Below are 21,344 nucleotides of genomic sequence, written 5' to 3' on the forward strand. Positions count from 1 at the left end.
AAGGTCACACTGAAGTTCGTGGCACGCTTGGAAAGTAAATTCACATAAATCAAGTCTGCTGTGCACCAGATCCATTGGACTTATGTCTGGCCTCTGTCCTGAGAGCATACACAGATCACTAGGCCAATTCACCTAACCCAGGGCTGGCTCTTGGCTGGATGAATATGCGGGGAAGAGCAGCACATGGGCAGATTGCTGACTGAATTATTCTGGAAGTAATAGCAGCCCACTCCTGATCATTGTCTTTCTCAGAGCTGCTGCTTCTGTCACAAGGCTGTCTGGCTGCCACTACCAGAATTTCACAGCACATTCCATGTCGGCTCCTAGAGATCCCTTGGGAAAAAGCTCAGCTGGGAGCCAGCTGTCTGAATGGCTCCAGTACCCTCTTTTCCTTGGGAGCCTCTGTTGTATCACACATGCAATAAGCTACCCAGCACTCCTTGCCACTAGGTAGGAGGTACATGCACCTAGCCAGCGAAGTTTGGCACCACAATCTAGATGACTTTCCAGAAACATGGGCCGAACAAGCAAAGCTGAGGAAAAAAAAAATAAATAAAAATCATACTTTATAAGATGCTCTTATCTGGTAAACTAGTACACCGAGGATCCTTGCAATACAAAAGCAGCTGCACTGCAAAAAGTAGTAAGAAGCAGCAACCCGCATAATCAGCTATTTCCATTGCAAACTCATGTAATTTGTTAATAATTTTTCTCACGTATATGTAAATCCAGAAACCAGACTCTCTAGTAGAGGAACAAACCACAAAACTGTATCCTCAGTTAAGCTTTTCAAAGCAACAACCCAACCCTGATGTCCAATAATATGGATAAACTCAGCAACTGAGCTGACCTGTCCTTCTAGAACAAATTCTGTCACCCTGACTCATATTGAGCCTGCACCATACTCAAATTTCAGAGCTTTTAGGGTCAGTGTGTAGAATGGTACAGCATTCAGCATGGGTAACGGCAGACAGAATGTGACACACAGATCCACTACAGAAGCTTCGTTGTTTGCAAAGAAAAAGGACTAAAAAGCAGGAAGTTCTGTTAGTTCCTTTGAAATTCATAAAATAAGCTCAGAATTTTAGTTTTTCTGTGAATTGTGAAGAGTGGACACCTAAGACAGCATACTGAGGACCTAAAGGTTTCCTTCAGGAGTAACTGGACTCTTCTGTACTTGATTATGCCTGATCATCCAGCTGGGAACTTCTAGTATCTTGGCTCTGGCCTTTTAACTGCCTGTGACCCCCACAAAACATGCAACTCACAAAGAACACAGTTCCATCAGTGGTATCCTGCTATCACCAGAAACAGTGGGAGTTTTGCTGTTGATATCAGGATGGCCAACATTTAATATTTGACCAATGGATTATGTGAAGAATAAATTAAAAACTTGCCAGCTTCAGCTCACACTTTGATCCTCTAAAGCTACACGGTAAATGGACTATAAGCCATTTACCTGTTCTTTGATTAAAACTCTTCTGAAGAGAGCAACATCACAGGAAGTATTTTAATAGTAAGTCAAATTTTTTGAAAACTCTTGACTAATTTTTTTTCCCCTTCATCTGCTGAGCAGCAAGCTGTATGTTCCTTTCCAGCTTCTCTTCACCTCAGAATTAGCCAAGTAACAGCAATGATGAGTTGCTGATCAGAGCATGTAAAGCCAAGTCCAGTTCTGGGCCCCTCAGTTCAAGAAGGACAGGAAACTGCTGGAGAGAGTCCAGCACAGGGCAACAAAGATGATCAAGGGAGTGGAGCATCTACCTTATGAGGAAAGACTGAGGGAGCTGGGTCTCTTTAGCTTGGAGAAGAGGAGACTGAGGGGTGACATTATTAATGTTTACAAATATATAAAGTGTGAGTGTCACAAGGATGGAGCCAGGCTCTTCTCGGTGACAACCAATGATAGGACAAGGGGTAATGGGTACAAACTGGAACACAAAAGGTTCCACTTAAATATGAGAAGAAACTTCTTCTCAGTGAGGGTAACAGAGCACTGGAACAGGCTGCCCAGGGGGATTGTGGAGTCTCCTTCTCTGGAGACATTCAAAACCTGCCTGGACGCCTTCCTGTGTAACCTCACCTAGGTGTTCCTGCCCCGGCAGGGGGATTGGACTAGATGATCTTTTGAGGTCCCTTCCAATCCCTAACATTCTGTGATTCTGTGAAAGGTACAATAAAAGCAGTGAAATGAACACATTACTACTATAGTGTCATTATAATTTTTTGCATAATTGACTTCTAGGATTTATAAAGTACACTTTAAGGTGTCTTTTAGGGTCACAAAAGGGCAGGTTATTTAAAATTATATTATGGAGGCATTTGAGTCTTTTCATATTAAAATTTCACAAAAATGTCTCCATTCTGATTGTAATTTTTAGATTAACTTAATAAGAAAATAAATTTCTGATAATAATAATATTCACACACTCCTATGCATGCCAAGGATCCTCCCTATAGTAACTTCCCTGCTTTCACTTCGAACTACCAGAATCTGAATCATACCAATCTTTCCTTATTTTTGCTATTGAAGAATGTAGGTCTTTCAATTTAAAATGCTTGTGCTTTAACTCACTGCTTTACTCACTAGGTTCAACGTAATGCTTTTACCTAAGGTGTTTTTTTTTTTAATTATAAAAATCTGTGATTATTTTCTTTGACATAAATATCAAGCCATATTTCAGCAGCAGAAAGGCAAAATAAACAGCTGTAATGCCTTGATACCATTCTCTCATAGTGGCTAGCAGCAATTGCATACAGCTCAATAGCCACAGGCAGACACTAGTTATTTCCTTTTGAGAAGAAACAAGAGCCTTGAAGACCAGAAGTCTGTGATTTCCTTCATGCTAAGTCACAGGGAAAAGAGAGAAAAAAAAAATGAACTTGTTTATTCTTACAAGCACAGTTTCACCCCAACAAACCTACAGGAAATCATCTCATTGCTCCTGTTATTATTAGTGCATATATTTTACTAATATTTGCACAATGACAAGTATACTAGATTTCAGCATTTCAGCCATTTAAAGCATATTTAGTGAAGAGGTCCCAGAGTCTGTACAATTTAAAAGATGACATGGAACATGTGGAGACAAGTACTGCAGATAGAATGGAGTGAGAACACATAGAAGTTCAATCAGAAACAAAAGGTAGCAACTGCAGCTCTTATACTCTACAAGACATATGACTGCAGAGATGAACTCTGAGAAGGGCCTGAAAAAGCCATAGGCTTCTCCCACTCATTTGTGAAGAACATCAAGGGTGAAAGCACAAAAAAGCTTGCCACTGAAAGTTAGTGCACATACTCCTCCAGAAGCAGTATATAAACAATACTAACTTTAAGATGATGCTGTATACTATAACTGCATTTGTTGGCACTGAATAAAAGATAAAAGATCTAGTATTGTTCCTCTGTCTATAGGCATTGTTTCTGAGCAACACTGTCAATGGGATCTATCAGAGTATTTCAACAAAAGGTGCCCAATTACTTTCCAGGATGTTCTCATGCCCTTTAGCCAGCTGATTGTATGTAGAGTCTTTTCCCTTACATGCAAAGGGATTGCTCTGATGGCATCATTTCCTTTTTTCATGCATTCGTTTTTTTCTTTTTCATTACAGCTACACAATAGAAAAACAAACAGCAGGAAAGGATGTAACTGCAGACTAAGGTGACACTTGGTTGACCTTAGGATACAAGTGTCACATTCACAAAGAACAAAATCTTGCAGCCCTATCACAGGCAACCCAACCACAGGCAACAGTTCCACTGCAATACAACATGAGCTTTTTGCCATAAAGAAGTTAAAAAAAGCCAGCAGTCTACAAAGTTACCACAAACATTTTTAATGAGCATTTCAGCCAATTATCTACACTAGGGGTGTCCAACTCATTTTCACCAGGGCCACATCAGCCTCGCAGTTGCTTTCAAAGGGCCAAATGTAACTTTAGGATTGTATAAATGTAGGAGAAGTTACATTTATACAGTCCTAAAATTACATTCGGCTCTTTGAAGGCAACTGTGAGGCTGATGTGGCCCTGGCTGAAAATGAGTGTGACACCCCTGATCTACATGTTGAAATTGGGCCTCTTTTTTCTTCATTCACAAGTGCAAAGAGAATTTGAGGTATAGCATCAACTTACTATTAGTCCTACTTACATAGTCAAGTACTGGAATAGCATACTGAGAAAGATATCAATTCAGATCTTTAAGATAAATTTAGAGAAAAATCTTAATATGACAAAGATTTAATTAATCTAAAAGAAGATTAACTATTTTCCTCTTGTTCTCTCCTTACAGAGGTCTCTGGAAGAAATTAACTCTAGAAAATCCTCTATTTCAAATGATACGGAAAGTGCAGAAAAAAGACAACATTTAGCTCTACAGCTGGTCATTGTGACTAAATCTTCTCTTGCATATGTAAAGAGCTTTCTAGAAAATGACTCATTTCAGAGTACCATGGCCGTCAGCAGTGAATCTGATCTAAATTAGTATTCATTAAAAAATACTCCTCTGCCAAAACAAACCACAAACTCAAAGAAAACAGGCATGCCATCCCAGAGTGACAAAAAAGAAGGAATATATTGCATAAAAGTGGAAGCATTTTCAAATTTTGAATTGACAATAGTTCTCAGCAGCTTTCAGTAAATTATACTTTTAACCTTTTGAATGAAGATATATTTAAAAAAATATATTTGAAACTCTGAAAGAAGATGTGATGTAAGACAAAAACTTTTTTCACTCAATGTGCTGCGAAATGCGGATTTCTAAAACGCACCACAGTATGAGACCAGCAGCCAACAGAAATCGGGTGGTTATATAATTTGGTGGTTAAGCAAAGATATTTTTAGTGCTTTGCTAATCCATCTAATGCATTTCTTTCCAAGAGAAGAAAATGCATTAAGCTGATAGCAATAATGGGGTCAAAACATGGGGATATTGACAAGGCATTTATCTTTTCTAGAAAAGAAAAAATATCTGAAATTATTCTTAATGGTATCCATTCCTAAACAAGGCTTATCAATGATTAGGAGTGGGTGAAACTTATACATAAATAACTGAACAGAAAAGCTAAAACGAAGGAAATCCTTCACAAAAATGCTTCAAACAGCAATCTCATAGTGCAAAACAAGCTGATGACACCTCATGATAACCAAGAAAATAGAAAATTAAGTGTGTAGGCAATTTCTGAGTGGCATATGATGCTTATGCTATATGGGAATCCTGAAGCAACTTCTACCTTTTCTGGAAAAAACAGTACTTTTGGAGAACAGACAGTAAAGCAGCCATAAAGATACTAATGTATTTTTATTATAGGTCTAAAATTCAAGTCTTCAATTTTTTCTCTCCGCTCCTTTTTACTACACTTTTGCTGATTGATGTTAAATGCTTATTATATTAATAAATTTTAAAATCACAGAAAAATATGACTATGAAAACTAAGAAAAACTGAGTTTACGATGCTTGCTTTTGGGGATTTTAACAGACTCAGTCAGGATGTTCTCTGAACTGTCAGCCAAAAATGCCTGCATTATTACAAACAGCTGATTAAATATGTTGCTATATAGTAAATACATAGGACTTTTGCTGTGAGGATGCCAGCTTGCAGGTTTCTCCAGATCAGTGCTTGAATGACCCCTACTCAAACACCAGGACAAAATTCAACGTTTCTGAGGACTTTTTTTTATACTGGTCAAAAATTTAAAGTGTTCTATACTGAAATGATTCCAGCCTGGCAAAAATCTCAGTGTACAAAAAAGTGTCATAGATTTCTGATAGCTTAACTCCCTGTACTGTGTTCTGAAATTTTTGAAAGAGGCACCAGCTCTCTCATACTGTCCACTCACATACTGAGGCCACACAGCCAAAGCTCATCGTGTTATGTAAGGAGTGTATCTCTCAGCAGTTAACTCGCAACTTAACTACTACACAGACCTCAAGACCACTTTTATAGCTTTTTAATAATCACAAGTGCAAGGGGCAGATGGATTCAAATAAAATATCCATTATATCTCAAAGTCAGAACATCTGAGTGAACTCTTAAAAGTCAGAGCACATTCTGATCAACTAAAATTTGAAGAAAACATCAAGTCAAATTTAGCACAAACTCCTTGATGAACCTATTTGGAACAATAATTTTGACTAATCGTTCTCTGCATTCATTGTCCACTGACCCAGCAAAGCTAAAAGCTAAATGCTATCTACATCCACTTTTCTAATCCTTTTGCTAACAAATGTTCATCCCAGGAGTTCCACTAAGCAGTTTTTCCATCAGAAATGCACCGCATCTGTGCATATCGTGGACACAGACTTCAACATGAAAATGCTCAGTGTCTTTTCTTCATAACAAGTACTAGTACAACAAATTATATTTTTTATAAAGTTTAATCCAGAATGCACATAATGATGGATTTTTAGTGAAAGTAAAATTAAACCCTTGGCTTAAGGTGTTTCATCACTGCATCTGCACAAAGCATCCTGACAACTGACATCTGTTGGCTCACACTCTTAACTTTTGGTTTCCTTATTATTCCCGAAATACATTTTGTATCTTACTGCTTGGCAATATGTTCTTTGTCTTCAAGATGTTCCTAAAATGCTTATACAGTTGACACCATAAATTCCTTTAAGTGGCAGAGCTTAAAAAATGAACTTGGGCTGAATACATACACAGAGCCAGTTCCTATGAAGTCACGTCAGCTTAGCCATAACTAAGATTTCTTGGTGTTCTTTCCCCTATGGAAGTCAAGTTTCTAACCAGGAACAGGTATGAAACCTTAGCTCCAAACAAGAGCAAATCAGGGCTGTGATGCATGTCTGAATCTGCCAGCCAACCACCTGAACAACCTCTTTGAGTCCTGCTTACTTCTGCATTTAGATTTTCCTTTTGTGGAGGTGTAAGACTGTCATAATCCAAAACATTTATCTATGAAGTGGTCTAAAAATTCAAAGAATGATCTTTGAAATAAGTTACCCCCAAACCAGAAAGCAAAGTAAAGCAGCAGCAAAATGACCTCTCCCTCATGTACACCAGTAAACTGAGGCAAGCACAAAGTGGAGGTACTGTATTATAGCAGTAAAGTAACTAAACAAGCTGTAAGAACAGCCTACCAGATTCAGAGTGGTAAAAAAAAAAAAAAAAAAAAAAAAAAAAAAAAAAGAAAAGAAGAAATACATGCCTTTCTTCTTAAACTACTAGAACACTAGAGCTGAGAACTCACATTAACTGATTTCATATTAGCCAGACGCTAATAACAAAATTTCTGGCCATCAATACAAAACAGTAATACTATATTATCCCATCAATCCCTGCTTTTCATGTAGTAGGACCAAGTGTAGCATTCTTCACCAGAACCTCTTTTGAAACTAACTGGGGGAAATTATGATTTAAAAAGAGAATAAATGCTTAAGTGAGTAAAAAATTAGTTCAGAAACAGAATATAATGGGATAGATTAAATGACTGTTTTTCCCAGCCACTGGCTATCCACAGGGCTCAGGGCTGGGAACTCATGATGTTCATAAATTTTGGGTAAAAGGTGTGAACAGCCAAGTGGCGGAACTTATGGATGTCAGCATTACAGAAGAGAAGTTTGAGGGACCACTGCAAAGAAGGGCTGCACAAAACTCACTGTTCACTCTTAAATGGCAAATGAAGTTCAATTTAAGTGTAAGAGTGATATGCAAGGCAGAACAAGCCTAACTTCATAAATACAGCGAGGTGACCTCAGGGACCTCTGGAATGAGCTCTTGGGATACTAAATCCATATAGTAGAACTGGGAAAACATCTAAAGACGGCAACAAGAATAACCAACATGTTATTTCAAATGTTAAAGAATTACATGGGCTTGAGGGGAGACAAAGTTCACAAGGAGACATTCACTCATGGTCACCAACCACAGAGACTGCATCTCTGCCTCCCCAGGCAACAAGAGCAGAGAACATAACAAAGTACAAACAGAGCAGTAAGAACAGAGGAAAATCACAGTGAGGCACGCAAAAGAAAGCAAGTCAGTGTATGAAAATATGTATGAAAATATGTCTATTAGATGTATTAAATAGAAAAAAGTATTTGTTGCCAGAAAAATGAACAGAAGTCACAATATGGATCATTGATCAATTAGTATTCAAACAACATTACTCATTGAACTACAGTAGTATTCAGAAAATTAATCAATTATCATTTGGGAAACATACAATTAGATCAACGTAGGGGACATTAAATAAATCATTTAAATGACTATTTTTCAGTAGTTGTTAACTGAAAAACATCCTACTCTGTAGAGTAGTGATCAACAATGTTACAGTTGGATGACAGCAAGTTTTCTTATTTTGTTGAAGAAAGAACCTGGGAAGGTTCTCTATTAATTGGTTTAGTCTTTGAAGAAAACATCAAGTAAATCACTCAAGCTCTGACTAGTACTAGTAGCCATATGTATGTAGTCATATTAAATACAGTATAAATATAAAATATCTTGGTTTTGAGAATATTTTTATAGTGATCAATAAGGTAAGTCTAATGGCTTTACTCTATGGTTCATGTGACTAACCAATACAAATGATCCAGATTTTGTTTTTTAAATGGAGATTTATTTCCATCACAGAAACTCTCCTGAAAGTCAGTAGAGACAGATGCTGTTTGTGGCTTAGCTTCTGAATAATTGTTGTAATACAGATCAAAAATAAGATGCTGCGTAAAAAATAAGGCAAGAATCTGCATAACAGCTCATCTTCTTTGGCTACAAAAACAAAAGAAAAAAAAGGCTTTTACTAGTGTATCTCAGTATCATAAAAAAAAGCATTAGTTTTCACATACATCTGCTGGGCTGCCGCTGTAAAGATCCTTTCAGCTCCTAAATTAAGTATTCTGGAAACTGGGGAAAAAAAAATCCTTACCCATCTGAACAAAGAAACATTTCAAAAGGGTTTGTGTATTAAAAAAGGCTTTCTTAAATGGTTGTTTTAAAAGCAGTGGTGCAATGTTGCATCGTTTATGTTTTGAAAGCAGAGAATATTTTCAAACTTGAATCAGTAATCTCCTAATTTTAACCAAGTTAACTCTGTGGTAGCAATTCTATGTCTAATACAAACGCAAAGTAAGATTTGCTATACTCCAGAACTACCTTTTAAAAATATCGTATCCCTATTCAGACTTATGGCTGTAGGTAGGTATATTTGGATATAGATATTTTGATCAAAAAGTTAAATACTTGAGGCTTTCTTAAATTTCCAGCTGAGGGATAGTACAGGAGTAATTTTGCATATTTTTGGCTGCATAATCTTATTGCATTAAATATGAAGAAATCAAATCTGTGTAGCAATGTTTATACAATTTGTATATTTCAAACAGATGTATTATTCATTCCCTAGCAAATAACAGAGGAACAGTCCAAGACTATATTCTTTTACCAATAAGTTGTTTGTGAAACCTCAGTGAAAATGTGCCCCATTTAAGTTAGTGGTATAACTCCCACAGAATTCAAGGAACATATGGTTTCCCCTAAAGAATGCAGAATTCACAATAAAAACCCTATATATAGTAGCTCAAGACTTAAAATAAGTTTTACCAAAGCATTTTAGTTGTTATCTTCAAATGCAGTATGGAGTAAAATGATTAAAACCGATTTTGTTTTGAACTTTAGGCAGCTTTTTGTACTAAAGCAAGCAGTCTTGTATAAATACCTTTGGTATTTGCTGGATCCTGTTCCTAAACACAATGTTCATATTTCAGCTATAATAAGTAAAGCATCTCAAAGACATGTGAGGCACTAGTCTTGCAAGTGTCCAGATTAGTTTCTTGAGTAAAATGAGAGTGGTAGAGTCAGCTAAATCCATCATGGAAAGCTGTGTGTGGTGCACATAATTCAGTGCCATTTGGAATGATTGGCAGCTGCCATCTAGTGTGGACACAAACTATACTACTACATACATGTAATTCCAGCTATCCCTAGAAATCACAGTTTGTTCAGGTCAAGTTGAGAGCACTGGTCACACAAGGTGATAAATGCAACCAAGGATCTAAACCATTTAGCACTCCTTCCTGACAGTTCCACGCACTTCACAAAACCCACCACATGCAGCACAGCATACTGAAACTTACTCTGAATTCAGGTTATGAAAAATATAAGCACTGGCTTCTTCTGTAACTGCTGTACTGTGAACACTGGAGCTCTTGGGTGGACAACTGAGCTGCACCATTCAGCAGCAGGCGCTGCCCAGTGACCTGAAGCCAACATGACGAGGGTGCAGTGCCAGGCCAGGCCTCTGGGTACATCAGACTCCCTAAATCATCCTCAGCGTCGAATATCACACAGCTACTGGCTCCAGGAGGCCACTATGACAGCCAGGAAGAGCAGGGACCCAAGAAAGTCCAGGCTGGGGGAGCAGGCTCACTCCCAAACAAAATCATTCTACTGGGTCTCTGCTACCCCGCGCCTTCCTCCTGCGGCCCCTCCACCAACTTGAGGCTCTTTTGCAGCTGCACAGAACAAAGCAGGCTGCTCATCACACAGGATCATAACCAGAGTTTCAATAGTTTCTATTAAAAAATAAAGGCTGAAACAAAGCCATAGCATCTGTATGCTTGGACACAAACATGTTAAAAATAAAACTGAGCTGTCTAAAAGAGCTACTCTGAAAAAGAAATTGCTGCAGAAAAGACACAAGTTAATCCTCCTTCCGTGCTACCCTTGAAAGGTCTCCCAGACTAGAGGCTTTCTAGTCACTGCTATCTGAGCATGGACAGCTAATTAACAAGGAGGAACTGCTCTGTTATTAGTTGCAAGATATTAGTTTTACTGTTATCTTGATCTCAGGTCCTTTCACAGTCTTTTGCCATATTGTTTCCATCTGTTGGGTACTGCCATTTTCCCAGACTGCAAGGTCTCTAGGCAGGCTAATTTGTTTGTGCAGTACCTGACACAAAGGCACCATTATCCTCCAAACCTCAGGTGCTCATGTAATGAAAACCCATTACAATACTGCTTTCAAGGTGGTCAAAAGTTCTCACAGCATATTATAACAGTACACCTTACTTAAAACTCACTCACAACTTCAGAGTAATTAAAAGTATTTAGCTTCTGTGGAAAAAGGGAATAAAAAAGAAGATATGATTCTTTAACCTGTTTATCTTGTGACCAGAAAGATCAATGGAGTGTAAAGAAAATATCAACATGGAAAAATGTTCCTTTTCACTTCTTTCGCTTTTTTCCTCCACACACTAACTTCTGACTCATATTTCTTACTCTCACTGTACTGTTATCTTGTTCCTCTCTGTCACTGCAAAGTTTTTTTTTTTTTTCCTCAGAGAGTCAACATTCAAAGAATTTGTAGTTGAATATTAGCTAGAAAAAATCTAAAGGGAAGAAAACAAAAAAAGCCACCTGGCTCTGAGAGCTGAATTCTGAACCCGTAACAGTAATTTTTCTAGAAACAATCAGGTATATGAAGGGTCGTATGTAAACAAACCTCATGTCTTCTGCTTCCAGTACTACATATTTACTTGCAGGACCGATACATTTAAAAACACCCACTGATACAGAGTAATAGAAGGCAAGTTCATGTCCAAACTCTGTAAGTTAATTGCAAAACCATTACAGTTTATACTGTCATAAGTGTTGATGAAGGCAAAGTTATTATAACACACTAAATAGCTCATCTAATGATAATTTAAGTGATTTTCATACTAGGAAAGAAGTGCTCTAATATAATTCCAGTTGGTGTTGAACTGTAGTGGGATATCTCCTTTCACTAAGACACGTGCAACCATGAAAAGAAAGTTCAAAATCCCTAAAGTTGTTATTATTTGATTTGATATCCTCAATTATATTATTTGATATCCTCAGAACAAGTTTTTATTTGGCTCTTGGTTGAATGGACACTTAGGGCTTTTTAACATCTTTCAAAGGGCTCTTCCAAATGTACATCTTCCAACATTTGAAGCATTTCACATGTGCTTGAAATAGCATAAAAAATAAATTATTAAAAATTTATGGAAGGGAGGTTTTCCTTTTAGACACCAAGCCCCAAAAAGGCATATAGACAAAACCTGACTGCTTTTAGCACAAATGAGTTAAAGATGAATTTGACCTAATTACTGCCTATAATAATCATTTTTAAAAGCCTCTTAATATTTTAAAATGGAAAAATATTGAACATACTTCTGAAATTCCTCAAATTTGGGGATTTTAACACGTAAACGGCAATATTTTTTCTTAATTATAGCTAGTAAAACTAAAATACACAAACAAGACTCTTAAGTGGCAGCATAATTTTAAAAGCATTTTTACTCACTGTTAATTTATAATCTCTTTTGGATAGATCTTTGTAGCAGAGGCTGGTAACTATTTCCCCGATACAGCAGTTTTCTTTACATCACATGATTTTGTGATCTGATATCTCTTGAGAAATGCTGCTGTTATACCAAAAACACCTCAGTACAAATGCCTCAAATCCCAAAGGCTGAGTCAGAAGAGCCAATGTAAATTCAGTCTCAGAGAAGCAACGTTTAACCCAACTTTTAGATTTTTCTTTGTACGCTAAGCTGCCGTGATAGATAAAGGAAGACTACACAGATTATTAAGGAGGACTTTTAGACATAAAAAGACATCAGGGATATAAAGCAGAACAGTGGTTGGTCTTGTCGATGACTGTGTAGGCATCTGTCACAGGTCAAACTACCAGCCAAAACTGCCATGACCAGCAGGCAGCTATGAAGAGGAGTATGGTCTGGTTTCATTTGGCTGGGCAAACATTTTGGGAATAAATAACATAGGAAAGCCAGCATACAGCTCAAGGTTGTGTTGAAAAGGAAGGTATCTGGTTGAGAGTCAGGGTTTCTAGCTCTTTGGAATGGAAACCTGAATATTAAATGGTTTTGGGGGTGAGAAAGGGTCTATTTAGAGAGTTCTTCCTCTGCTGGAATGTAAATCTACAGTAAGTATGCATTGCTGGTGTCATCTGCCAGGTCTTAAACACAGACGGCTTTTCAGGCGAGTGCGTAGCGAGGTTATGCCACATGGGCAGAACCACCTTTGTATTACACATTAGAGAAATGAAATTAAAAAAGCACTCCTGGATTTTTTTGTGTAGTAGTGATCATTAGGAAACAGACAAGACTACCACCCTCATGTTAATCTAAAACATTGCAGGACTGCTACTGTCTGAAGGATTAATATATTATTAATATAACAGTTTGCTAAAAAAGTAGTCACAAGCCAATACTGGTCCTCAAATTTCAGTAGGGTAGAAGCAAGTTCTTTCATCCTGAAACTGTACCAATCCAGTTAGCCTAGAATTTAGCAACTGTTCCAAGTGGAGGTTTTTTCCTCAGTGTCCTATTAGAATCTCTTCTGGATGATCTGGCTCTTAGACAGTCAGCACTCCTGACTTTGCCAATACGTGACAGTCCCCGAGTTCACAGAATTACGTGGTCTTGCTCCCACTGCTTCATACTAAAAACAATTCTGAAAACTAGAGAGATGGGAAGGGTTGTATCATATGTACTAGGTGAGTCCAATATGCACTCACAGGTGAAGTTAATATAATCTTTATGCCTGATGTTGCCTAAGTGTCAGGTCTCTTTGCCTTTGACTCAGTGCCAGTACAGCTAGCGCAAAGGCTATGAAAAGAGAGGAAACCTGATTCTGCAATCTTCCTACCCACACTGATACTCATGGGGCTGTTTCAGAGAGATTCTCATCTGAAAAGCTAAAGGAATAGCCTATGGTCACAGCTGCACTACAACTGATGCCTTCTGCTGTTGCACTTTCAAAAACATCTTTTCAAGAAGTAAACATTGTTTTCATGGAATGCTCCAAAAGAAGTAATTTGAACTCTGTCCCCCACCTAAAATTGAAGGGAAGGAACAGCAAACAGAACACTTCAGAAAAAAATCTCTTCTTAAAGAGGAAGTGTATACACTGTGCCTTGTAAACTAATGGCCTCAGACTAACAGCTTTTTAATAGCTTTATATGAACTCCAAGTGGTGACTCCCCAATCCACACATCCCATCACCTCATTTTTTTCAGAACTAGGCTTATTATCTACTGATAGAACATGAATGGGATCCAGTAATTTTTTAAAGTTAGCTATTACTGCTCTGCATTGCTATTGTGGTATGCTGTCATATAATGCCTTACATATATTTATAGATGTAATTGAGTATATGCTACCCTCTAGTTACTTAGGTGACCACTGCTCAGAAAGGTTATTTAACAGTATGCTAACTTCTTCACGTTTATGTTTCAACTAGTTTTTGCTATGAGCTAATAATGTATTCTAGCTTTTCCATGGCTTTCAGTCTTTTCTATATACTTTGACTCTCAGAAAAGGGACAGTCACTGAGTGCACACACTACTGACCACACTAAATCAGGAATCAGTTGTTCAGCTCTAAGTGTAATGTGACATCCTCTTTCTAAAATAGCATGAAGATTTTATTTCAGGCACATTTCTGGGCTCTTTTTTCGATCCACAACATATTTCAAGAAAAGCCTGCCTGAGGAAACAACTAAACCCAACAACAGAAAAACCGCCACAGAAACCTATTGGAAAGCATTAAAAATTAAACAGATTTTTAAAGAGCTCTCAGACTTAGACTTAATAGTAAAATCCATTAAAAATGTCTATACTGATTTAATTTGTAACAATTCGATTTCATACAACTTCACTTGGTTTTCAGTTAGGTGAAAATGACATTTTTTCCCCACTACTAATACCTGTAACGCTTTTCCCATTTCAAACACTTAGTAGGGGGATGGGGACAAGATGACCACCACTATTTGAAGTGGTGGTCAAAAGATCCAGACAAATTCAGACTGCAGAAAAGCATGCTCCAGAACAAAAGAATCTTCATACGGAACTGGTTTGGCAGATACCATCCTGGCAACGGAATCAATAGCCTCTAAGCACAAGAGCCTTGACCATTGTTCTTACACTGTTCATATCACAATCTCTGAGACAACAGATGCATCTTGACATGCTCAATGTCAAATGGGCAACTTCACTGAGGCTCAGATGCTACCCAAAACCTCACCAACACAATAAGCATAACTGGACCATACTTAGGGGAAGACAGTCTTCACCTCACATCCTCAAACCATTCTCTGTTTCCTCTCTAGTTTTATTTTCCAAACAGTTTTAGAGCATAATGCACCAGCTCTTGGGCAAAAGCACATTGTAACACAATTTTGTTTCTGAAAACTCAGTGACGAACAAATACATTTTGTGATAACATACCTTGAAGTTGCAATTTCCACTTTGGTTCTTGCCATGGCAGCTGCTCGCTGTGCACCCTCTATTGCTCTGTCCACCTTTTCTCTAGTTTTTGTGTTTCGTATTGGTATAAGTTGCTTTCTTATTCCACGGACCAAAACATTATTTTTATATTTTCCCTCTTCTTTGGTGCCATCTGGAAACATGGTACATCCATACCCGTGCCTCCTGTTATTTAGCCATTCTCCTTCATATTTCATACCATTTGAACGCTCACTAATACCAAACCCACTGCGCTTGTCATTCTTCCATTCACCCATATAGGCTTCTGTAGTGGTGGCATCAACATGGTCTTCCATAGGGCAATAATCACAGTCACCATCTCCAAAACTAATTGTAGAGTTGGCATCACTAGAACTAATTCTGCTCATAGTAGCATCACTCCTGACGGAGCTCCGTTTGCTAGATATCGATGACCTAGATTCAGATTTTCTAAGTTTTATACTACCAAGAAGAGATCCTCTTCTGAATAAGCCTCCTTTTTTCTTAATGCCCATAGCTTCCGGATCACTGTGAAAATTGAGCACAAAACCTCCTCTTGTTCCAGCAGGACTGTCTGAAGTGACGTCATGCAGAACAGTGCCGTTGCTCTGCTCACTTCGAAGGGAAGCTAGAGACGTTCGGAGTGGTGAACGGATCACAGTTGCCATGCCATAGGGTACACTCTGACGCACGCCATATCCATGTCGCATCCCTCCTGTCCATTGCCCTTGGTATGTACCTTTTAAAGTAACAGGGAGAAATTAAATTCAGGAAGCTGTAGCAGACATAGTACCCTACATCCAGCGTGCTACAGGCAATACTACGTTGTCAGCTCTGTTTTTTTGTAAGAAGAAATGCAGAAAGATCACAGCATAACTTATTTTGGCAACTAAGACACAGTAGTTATAATCATAAGCATTTTATGAATGGGTCTGTCTGTGGAAAAAATTTCAAGAGAAATTTCTAAAGCAGGACTCCCTCAGGAATTTTTTTTAAGGTGGTCAGCAGAAGCAAAGCTGTGTTATATGCAGTCAGCTGGGGAGGGACACAGGCATGGAGGAAGAGGAGGGAGCAGGACACTCATCGCACTTTCCTCCAGCTGCTCACAGAAAAAAACATGTAGGAGTAAGTAGTAAACATCCTGTTATCCTGGGTTTAAGGTGACTACAGACTTCTCCTTGTCAGGACATATTTGACGATCCACTAAATTGTCTTGTCTTCAGGTGGGCCTTTGGATCCACTGTTATAAACCTCTATTGTAAAATTAAATATTTTGAAATTTTTGCATGTGCTTTAATGAAAGAACAAAACCTTAGTATATCTTACTCTTTATGAATTCTTGATATCAACACTTTTGGTTTCCCCACCATTGAAAACATGGCACTGCATTCTGTATTATGTTGTGACAGAAAGATCAGAAACTTAAAACCTGTAGCACTTTTTTTGCCCTTCATTTGTTCTGCAGTATGTAAGAAAGACCAGGCAGTAATAAACAGATTTTTGCACACCATTCTGTCATAAATACATTTCATTTTTGCAACCATAACTATTTTTGTAAATTTTTTTAAACAGCAATATAAGGAAGAACTATGTGGTATTTGCTATGAGAAATCATGGATATCCATGTAACAGAGTCCACGTAAAGCCATGTTTGAGACAAAAACCAGCATTATCAGATTACTACTGCAGACAATTTTTTTTTTCTTGTATTCTCAAAAGGCATTTTCATCTTGATGAGATACATACTCCAAAGTCTGGCCTTCAAAAGTCATTTGTACCAGATGTTCCAAAGGAAGGTGCCAGGAACCCCACAACTGGCAAATACAAGATAATTTGCTTTCTAAGATTGCTTCACTTTAATTTCCATTAAACTGCTTTAAGCTCCTCAAAATAAAGTCTCTCACCCACCTAGTGCTACTGCTTTATTATTTTTTTTTTAAAGACTGTTCTGAGTCTCAATATTCTTACAGAAGGATGAATAAGCAATCTCTTAAAATATCTTCCTTTGATTGTGATCTGCTTTAATTGGAGCACCTATTAAAAATCCATTCTTCAGAGAACTAAATACCAAATGTCAAATTCAATGACTGACTAAATTTTTGTAAAAATATTTGTGAAATACCTGCAGTTTTAGAGGTAGATCAAAGCTTAATTTGCTTTGAGATTTGCTCCGCGTTGTAAAAGCATTCTATTTTGGTCGTGTACATGTCAATTATCTATCAATTACTGCTTAACTGTATAACCTCTTCTGCTAAGTTATATTTCAGTGTTAACATGCAACTAAATTTGCCAAGTGTGCTTTCTTCATTATAGAATAGTAGATAAGTTCCACAACACAACTGTTTTGTGTTGGTATAAAATTCTCCCAAGTGGAAAGTTTTTGTTTTAACAGATGGCTGCTGACACAAACAAACAACTTTCTTGGTTTCTTTTCTCATTCTCTGTATCCTGGATACCTACTGCTGCACTGGTTGTAAGGGTGCTGAAGCTAGAAACATGATTATTTTAAAAAACTCAGCATATGGAGAAGAACAAATAGAAACATGAGCACAAAGCACTGGTGTGACGCATTCTGTAAATACTGTAAAAATACAGCCATGCTGTAATCTTTTTTCTTTATTAAACAGACATTTTCCAGAAATATATTAATATTTTATGAGCATAAATGACTACATTTTGTCCATAATTATATATGGGATCCCCCTAGTATTGTAATGATATGCTGGAGCTAAGAATCTGGCTGTATATACTTACTGCTACATACAACAATCTATCTAATATTTTGCACCAGTTAATTTAATTTTAAAGTAATAAATCTAATTCTATTTTTGATTATACCACAATATTACATTAGAGCAGCAACTCATAATTATGGCTCTCCATGTTGCTATTTGAGTGTCACATTTGAAGTAGAATCAAGTTATTTCAGTGTGGAATTTTATAAAAATAAAAAAGGTCAGCCTATTCTCATACTAATACATTGTTTTAATTAATAAACATGGAAAGCTCAAAAATAATTAATTTAGGACATGTATTTTTCACTACTTTGTAGAGGGAGGTGAAAGTGGTCACTGTTGCCCCTAAGGGCATTAAAACAAGGACAACTGATATGCTATTTACTTGTCCAATTTTTCTTTCTACTGAGGAAATAAAATCAATGCCAGCTTCTTCTAAAGAGAAAACAGCCAATGAGAAAATGAAAGATTCATACCGAATTGGTCCTTAGAAAGTATCAAAGATATTTAGTGCAGTCTTGCAGGTAACGACTATCTTTTCTGCCATTACAAATCCACTAAGGGAAAGGCTACTAATACTAGTGCTAGAAAGCTGATTAATTTTCCTTGATTTTTTTCAACTTACATTTTAAAGGAAAAATATTTTAATGACATACAGAGGGCAGTTTCCAAAATGCAGATACAAGAGACTTGTAGAGCAATTTGATTGACATTACCAGACTTCAACTGTATCATCTCCTTCAACAGAAGAAATTTTAGAAAACCTTAGTGAGCATCATAAGGTATGTTAATAGTGCAATATAATTAAATACGACAGCATTTATGACATGATAAAAACTTTTTCCTGTATATGAAGATACAAACATATGCAATATTTACCTATCTTCTATATATAAATATGAATACATCAACAGGCACACCTTTTCCCATTTTCACCTTCTACTGTAACTGACAGTTGAAAGCAGTTCCAATAAGGGTCAACTGTTAAAATTTTGATTAATGCAGTAATTACCAAGCTAGTTTAAAACTGTATTTGACCACGAAACAATAGCATTGTTCAAAAGCTAGGCTTAGTACCCTTTGTAACTGAAGAAACATTCAGCCTTGACCTCTACTGACCATCCATTTGGTGTTTAACTGGTTCCCACAAAAATATGTTTGTATTTTAAGCCTGAGAACTATTAGAAAGTATATTTTTAATTTTGTTTCCACTGGCAAGTTGCTGTAAGTTATAATTTCCTAACCTGTCACCTTAGAGTTACATTGTATCATCCCTCACCAAAAAACCCTCAATATATTTTACAGCTGTAAATGTCGTTGACTACTTGTGGCTACAAATTAAAACTGTGCTGTGTGAGAAAGCTGACAGGCCAAGGACCCGGTAACTACTCCACTTGCTCTTATCCGTTACTTACGTCTTCTGTGGTTTAACAAATTTGTTGTTATATTAAGATTTTTGCTTGCTTTTAGACTCAAATGTTAGATAAGCATACACCTAGAAAGAATACTACTCAGAAATCAAGAACCGTACATACTACTGGTGACTTTTGCTTAAGGATGCATTTGCTACTGACTGACCTCTGTGGAACGACAATGCATAATCTTACAGCAAGACGCTTGTTATTCCTGTTGTTGGCAGGACCACAAACTGCTAACGAATTTACACAGACTGAAATTTCAAAATAAGCCTTAATCCTGTCATAAAAAATGCTCAGGTAGCCTCACAGAACAAAATCTAGGGAGCTCAAAGGCGGCACAGAAGTACAGATTGCAAGAGGAAACAACCTGACAGGCCACTTGAAGGCCCAGCATAAGCAGATGCAATGAATGGAGGATCATGGTTTATAATTCAGTGTTTTCCTCAGAGATTTGACTGAGTGACAATTATAAGCATTTAAACACAGCATGACGTGTATTACTCATGTCAGGCAAAATGTTGCGTACAGAAACACTGAGGAACACTGTCAATGCTTATGTTCCCTTTCCCTCCCTCAACTACATCTCCTAATATCACCAATGCATTTTAAAACAACATAAAGAGGAAAAAAATAGCAGCAAGGAGGCCTGGACTGTAGTAAGTTTGAAAACAAAGTGGCAGTTGGCATGGCCTAAATGTAATTTAAAATATAAATTGTATAAATTTATAAACTATACCTGTATAAATAATAATATATATATAGATGTATAAATCTATAAAACGTAACTACTCCAACATTTATACAGTCCTAAAACTACATTTGGCCCTCTGAAGGCAAATGCGAGGCTGACACAGCCCCCGGTGAAAAGAAGTTTGACACCCCTGGTCTAAACAGTTATTTCCCTATGTCAGTACTCTCAGGTCATAAAAAAGGAAGAGCTTTCTTGCAAATATCTCACAGTATGTTAAACACATATGTAAATCTGTTTTCCCAGTAAGAACGTTTCAGAAATTCTGCTGGTGTACAAATAGGGTTATTGTTCCCAGAGCACAAAAACACATCTGCAAACATCTATGACGTACTACTTTTCTTCATTCATGAGCACTTTCATTAAAATCAAGGGGACTTCACACCCTCTGTTCGTATGAACTGAAACACGTAAAATACTGGGGCCATGGTAACAGATTTCCATTAATAAGACTAAAAAATATTACAGTGTAAACTGCGCACTTCACATTCAGTTTCACACAAAGGATTTTCTGTGGAGTCTAAAAACTTAGAGAATTTACCTCCAGCTCTCAATATTATATTGAGAATTCAAAATTCTGCATGAAGCCTAAAGAAAAAAAGGAACTTTAGTTTGAGAAAATCACTCCTAGAAGATTTACTGGAACGGTAATTCATTTTTCTGTAAAGAAAAAAAAATGGCCACTGCAAATTCAGCTATTCTTTAGCTTCTAATTTACTAGCCAAAACAAATATAATAAAAACCGAAAAGTCTATTGTGTGATGAAAAGGAAACTAAAGTTCCGATCTCTTTCATGTTTCGTCTTCTTGGTTTTTTAAATTCCCAAAGGTATATTTCGACTTTCACCATCAGAACTTTCCATACCAGAAAACAATTTTCAGTCAGCTACAAATATGTATAAACAAGGGGATTAAAAGAGTTCAAGGTAAAAAAAAACCCACAGTATATTTCATTTTCTGAAGGAAATGAATCTCACCTCACTCATTACATTTTGTATTTCAGAAATGGAAAAAAAAAAAAAGGACCCCAACTTGTAAAGGTCTCTTTTTCTGCTTAATTCAAAAATATATATTCTCTGACATGATTCTTAAAGTTTGACCACAAATCTCTTATCAAAATTGCTTGAAGAAACCCATAAAAGCATGATTCAATATAGGTTAGTCCTTTAGTTGCATCATGTGAACACTGCCCCTG

At 37.1% G+C, this 21,344-nt stretch overlaps 1 protein-coding gene across 4 annotated transcripts in view; it reads right to left on the reverse strand.

The window, feature by feature from the left end:
* JPH1 (junctophilin 1) overlaps positions 1–21,344 on the reverse strand; it is an 84,258-nt gene that overhangs the window by 61,188 nt on the left and 1,726 nt on the right. For all 4 annotated transcript variants that reach the window (XM_065053829.1, XM_065053827.1, XM_065053825.1 and 1 more), the window contains exon 2: positions 15,232–15,988. In XM_065053829.1, coding sequence (XP_064909901.1) covers positions 15,232–15,988 — 757 coding nt within the window. The remainder of the gene's footprint in view (positions 1–15,231; positions 15,989–21,344) is intronic.

The sequence above is a fragment of the Columba livia genome, chromosome 2 (assembly GCF_036013475.1).
Source record: "Columba livia isolate bColLiv1 breed racing homer chromosome 2, bColLiv1.pat.W.v2, whole genome shotgun sequence".
In the NCBI taxonomy this organism is placed as follows: Eukaryota; Metazoa; Chordata; class Aves; order Columbiformes; family Columbidae; genus Columba; species Columba livia.